General features: G+C 40.9%; 1 protein-coding gene across 1 annotated transcript; it reads left to right on the top strand.

Moving 5' to 3' along the window:
* Positions 1-4,341: 4,341 nt before the first annotated feature.
* Positions 4,342-4,879, top strand: LOC103123240 (large ribosomal subunit protein uL24). Its single transcript, XM_007533892.3, has one exon. The coding sequence runs from the start codon at positions 4,385-4,387 to the stop codon at positions 4,820-4,822; it is 438 nt and encodes a 145-aa protein (XP_007533954.1). The 5' UTR covers positions 4,342-4,384; the 3' UTR covers positions 4,823-4,879.
* Positions 4,880-5,968: the final 1,089 nt, after the last annotated feature.

Below are 5,968 nucleotides of genomic sequence, written 5' to 3' on the forward strand. Positions count from 1 at the left end.
ATGGTGGTTATCTTTGAGAAGTGGGAGGATGGTGACACAGAACTTTGTGGGTGGTAACCTATTATTAACCACAAATAAAAATGATTTAAAAAATAAAAAATAAATAAATAAATAGGCTAAAACCCAAAACTAGATTGTTATAAAAGGTATCTAAAAGTGAAGTTAGAGGCAAAAGTTGACTAAGTTCCCTTTATAAAGCAAAATGCTTTTTTGTGCTGTTTCTAAAGCTAAAACTTTTAGTTTCATTGAAAATTCCTTGTACTATAATACTAAGATTACAAAAGTGTTAATGATTTTAGTTACAAAATCATTTAGAAATATAAGTATTGAAATGTAGTTTCTTGCCAGTTCCCATGTTCAGCAGAGAAGCAATTACAGAAGCCAGAACTCCTACCATTTGTTTCCCAAAAACAACCTTGATCCATACACTCAGCAGGGGAGAAGTGACAGGATGAAGATAAGAGGACTCTGCACTCCAGCTCCATCAGCACACAAAGAAAGAGAAGGATAAGGAGAGGGACATAGTAAGGTAATAATGTTGTCATGGGTGGCTTGGAGAGGAAGGGAGGATTGGATCAGGAAAAAAAGGGGGGCAATTATGTATAAATGTGGACAGATAGTTGTAGAGATGATGACTGGCCCATGTCTAGAACCTTAGGGGAACTGTGGTGGATTGCAGTGGGGAGAATGAAGATTCAGAACTCTGGTGGTGGGAATGGTGTAGATTTAAACCCCTGCTGACATGTAATTTTGTAAAATAAAAAAAGAAAGAAAATTTGTGTCCCAACAAAAAAAAATTGGTTTCTTAGTTATATATTACCATAATATCTCACATGGCTGTAGAGTAAGAAACATTCTATTAGACTCCCTACAGGAAGGGGAATTCAGAAAATACAGTTTGACCCATGAAATGAACTTGTAATGTGTGTGCAATAAAAAAAAAAAGCCAAGATCTCCAAGTTTAGTTAAAGAAAAGAGTCTTCTTTGCTTCTCAAGACTTTTCAATATAAATATAAATCTTCTTACACACATCTTATGAAATAGTGATCTGTTTTAAGAACAAAAATACTTGTTGGCAGTTATCACAGAGGTAGTACACTGGATTTTCATGCCTGAGGTTCAAGGGGTTCCAGTGTAATTCAGTGCCAACATATGTTGACAAAACATATGTCTGAGCTGACCAACACGTGTGCCTTGGTCTCTCTGGTGAAAATAAATAAATCTTCAACATCAATAAGTAAAGGCCAAGAAAACTGAATGTAAGAGAGGGCAACTTGTCTGAGGCATTAGCCCAGAGAATACAACTCTCATCTATAAAGCACCTGAGGAATTTTCCAGAGCAGGATTAGCAAGCATTATCACTCTGGGTTATACTTATTCAGTGACTCAGCTTTCCATAACTAAAGTGATCTGCTGCTTTGATGAAAACACACTTATTTTTCACAATTAAAAAATTTATTGGGGGGCCAGGTGGTGGCACACCTGGTTGAGCTCACATGTTACAATGAGCAAAGACCCAGGTTCGAGCCCCTAGTCCCCACCTGCAGGGGAAATGCTTTGCAAGTGGTGAAGTAGTGTTGCAGGTGTCTTTCTGTCTCTCTGTCTATCACCCCCTTTCCTCTTGATTTCTGGCTGTCTCTATCCAGTAAATAAAATAAAGATAATAAAAATTTTTTTAAATCTTTCTGAAAAAAAAATTATCAGTAGTCCTTAGGAATTGCATTTTGCTTACACAATGTCTTTATTTAGACTTCACCAAAGCAATCTTATCCCTTTGGAGGCTTTAACTCACTATCCTGAACAAAAAAAGAATGTGATAATACAGCATGCTAAACTTTTAGGGAGAAAGAAAATCACACACGTGACAGCTAGCTCTCAGTTGGGGAGCAGGGCAGAAGAGGGATGTTTGAAAACATACACTATATGGAATTACTCTTTCACCCCCACTGCACCTCCCTTGGATTTCCTGGTGTCTCTCTCTCTCTCTCTCTCTCTCTCTCTCTCTCTTTCTCTCTCTCCCTCTCCCTCTCCCTCTCCCCCTCCCCCTCTCTCTCCCCCCTCTCTCTCTCTCTCTCTCTCTCTCTCTTCAATCCCCACCACCACCACCACCAAGTACGATCTAGACCCAGCTCTTAGCTCTGAGTTTCTGTACAGGCAGCTGGTTGGCAGAGTTCACTGTGGGAGCCCTTGTGGCAGCTCAAGGCCACTCCTCATGGAGCGTCAGGTGTCCTCAGTATCATTGGCCTGCTATATTTTAACAATGTCAACTATCCAAGACAAGCCTCTTTTCTTTTTCCCTAAAATTTCACTGCTCCAGAATGACTTCTTCCTTTTCTCTTTTCTCTCTCTCATTCTCTCTCTCTCCCTCCCTCCCTCCCTCTCTCTCTCTCTCTTTACCAGAGATACAGAGGGAGAGAAAGACCACAGCACTGAATCTTTCCCCAGTGTGGTGCTAGCCATGTTGGAATCTGGGCCTTATGCATGACAAAACAGGCACCCTTCCAGGTGAGCTATTTTGCCAGCACAAGATATACCTTTTAACTGTAAAGATATATTCTCTGGCCACTTAATGCAGCTTAATGATTCTTTGCTGATTAACTGGACTCTGCTGTTCACCCAGAGCCAGTCACTGAATAAGATGGCTTAGCAAAACAAAACAGGAACACAAAATAGAAACCAAAAAATATGGAGACTTGGACATACTTGGGGAAAAGTCAAGACAGCTAGGTGGAGCATTTGTAATATCACATGACATTTGGAAGTGAAGCTCTAATCACTCTAATCACCTCTTGACACCAGCACCAAAGTCCCCTCAGCATAGAGAGCTCACGAGTCAAGAAAAGATCAGAGAGTTCTCTTGGTGCTTTGGTTAGTTTTATCGTGAGTCCCGGAAACAGCTCGCCGAAAATAGAAGGGAAGCAACCCACCTATAATGGAAGTGGCCAGAGATAAACGTCTGGTGGGAGAGGTATAGCCAAGAACAGTATCTCCACTAGGTTTCTGCTCTATGGTGTGTGAAGTTGGAGCGCCCTCTGCTGACCATAATTAAATACATATTTTCTCTCTTTTTTTCTTTTTCTTTTTTTTAACTTTTTTATTATTATTATTTATAGTGGAAACATTGACAAGACCACAGGATAAGAGAGGTACATTTCCACACATCGCCCACCCCCAGAGCTCCACATCCGATTTCCTCCCTTGATAGCTTTCCTATTTTTTATCCCTCTGGAAGTATGGACCCAGGATCATTGTGGGGTGCAGAAGGAAGAAGACCTAGCTTCTGTAACTGCTTCTCTGCTGAACATGGGTATTGGCAGATCGGTCCATACTCCCAGCCTGTTTCTCTCTTTCCCTATATTTTCTTTGTAAAAGTGTTATTTGACATAATCTGCACTCACACTCCCTATTTTTTTTAATTTTAGTGATACTATTTTTAATACAAATAAAAAGATAAAAATAAGACATGTGGTTATTTAATACTAGCTACAAAGGTGTAAAACGACACATGTATAGGCCCACACTTCACCCACCACCAAAGTTCTGTGTCCCCCCTTAACCTCTGTAGTTCTCTCAAAGTCTGGAAGATAATTTGGTTCCTTTTTTCTTTCTTTCTTTTCTTTTCTTTTTTTGCAATTTTCTGCTTCTTTAATTTTCTTTCTTTCCTTCTTTTTTTTTTTTTTTTTTTTTTTTTGTCTCCAAGGTTATCACTGGGGCCTCTGTGCTAGCACTACAAATCCATTGCTCCTGGTGGCCTTCCTTTGGATAGGACAGAGAGAAACTGAGAGGGGAGGGGAAGATAGAGAGAGGGAGAGGGAAATAGACACCTGCAGACCTGCTGTACTGCTTGTGAAGTAATCCCCTCCTCCCTGTAGGTGGGGATCTGGGGGCTCAAACTAGCATCTTTGGTCCTTGCACTTTGTACTATGTGTACTAAACATGGGTGCCAGTGCCTGGCCCCCAGAATCTGCTTTAATTTTCTATATTCCACAATGTGTGAAATCATGGAGGGGGTGGGGAAGGTAGCTGTGTTTAACATTTAATAAGTGCACTTTTTTCTTGGATGCTAGAGACATTTTTTTTTACATGACATTTTATTTGTGATTAATAATGGTTTACACGACTGTTAAGATTATAGCTCCATGCAGCACTTGCTATCAAAATTGAATAAGTGAAACTATTTTAAATGAATCATTACCAAAGGCACTGTACTAAGGGCCTATTGTGGTGGGGACTGGGCTTGAACCTGAGTTATAAGCTTGACACAGCAGGTATACTATCCAGGTGAGCTATCTTGCCGGTCTACAACTTTAAGTGACGTGAAGTATAATGAAAATAAGAAGCCCTCTTCCCTTTTGCGGCCATCGCCGGTGCTCCAGCGGCCAAAATGAAATTCAACCCCTTCGTGACCTCCGACCGGAGCAAGAACCGCAAGAGGCATTTCAATGCGCCATCCCACATCCGCCGCAAGATCATGTCTTCCCCTCTCTCCAAAGAGCTGAGGCAGAAGTACAACGTTCGCTCCATGCCCATCCGCAAGGACGACGAAGTCCAGGTTGTTCGAGGGCACTACAAGGGACAGCAGATCGGCAAAGTAGTCCAGGTTTACAGGAAGAAATACGTCATCTACATCGAGCGAGTGCAGCGAGAGAAAGCCAATGGCACGACCGTCCATGTAGGCATCCACCCCAGCAAGGTGGTTATCACTAGACTAAAACTCGACAAAGACCGCAAGAAGATCCTTGAACGTAAAGCCAAGTCTCGCCAAGTAGGAAAGGAGAAGGGCAAATATAAGGAAGAAACCATTGAGAAGATGCAGGAGTGAAACAATTTTATATGCAACTTTCATTAAAAACTGCTAAATGAAAAAAAAAAAAGAAAATAGGAAGCCCTCAAATAAAATAATGTTCAGTGCTAGTCAGGACTTTTTTTTTCTCTTCATTTTAACAAAGCATCATTCAAGGACCTGCTATACCAAACTGTTACAACATGATAAACCTGAAAAATATTTCAAATTTAAAAAAGCAAGCCACATGAGATCTTATACTGTGTAGCTTCCATTTATATAATATGGTGACTCAGTGGAGACATAAAGTGAATTTAGAGTTGCCTAGGATGGAAGCGGTGGGAGGGGCAGGGGGCATTAATAGAGAATAGAATGTGATTGTTTGAGGCATGGAGTACCCCTTTGGATTGATGGAAATGTTTTAAAATTAAAATTGGTCCTGGTGATAGCTGAAGCTTAATATACCTTAAAACTCTAAATTGCACACTTTAAATGGATAAGTGTTAACTCTAACCACCCACCATGGTCCCCCGCAGCCATCATGTTCCAGACCTGAACACTCCCTCTGCCCCAGAGCCCTTTACTTTGGTGCAATACACCAAAACTAGATATTACTTTATAAGGGCTTATAAGCTTGTTACTTTTTTTTTCTTTCAGCATATTCTAGAAAAGTTGGTGAGTCATCTTCAAGAAAAAAGTTGTGGTATGGGAGGTGGCGCAGTGTTTTATTTTTGTTTTTGTTTTTTTTTTCCCGCTTTTGTTGCCCTTTTATTTATTGTTGTTGTTATTGCTGTCATTGTTGTTGGATAGGAAAGAGAGATATAGAGAGAGGAGGGGAAGACAGAGAGGGGAAAAAGATAAACACCTGCAGACCTGCTTCACCACCTGTGAAGCGACTCCCTTGCAGGTGAGGAGCTGGGGGCTTGAACTGGGATCTTTATGCCGGTCCTTGCGCTTGGTGCCATGTGCGCTTAACCTGCTGTGCGACCGCCCGGCTCCCAGGTGCAGTGTTTAAAGCATTGAGGTCCTGAGTTCAATCCCTGGCAGCACATGTACCAGTGATGTCTGGTTCTTTCTCTCTGCCTTTCTCATGAATAAATAAATTCTTTAAAAAAAAATAAAGAAAAAAGCTAATTATGGAAAATATCACATGCACACACACACACACACACACACACAAACACA

Source organism: Erinaceus europaeus, chromosome 3 (genome assembly GCF_950295315.1).
Source record: "Erinaceus europaeus chromosome 3, mEriEur2.1, whole genome shotgun sequence".
Lineage (NCBI taxonomy): Eukaryota > Metazoa > Chordata > Mammalia > Eulipotyphla > Erinaceidae > Erinaceus > Erinaceus europaeus.

Coding starts and splice junctions, on each gene's coding strand:
- LOC103123240 (XM_007533892.3), top strand. CDS start 4,385: ATGAAATTCAACCCCTTCGTGACCTCCGACCGGAGCAAGAACCGCAAG.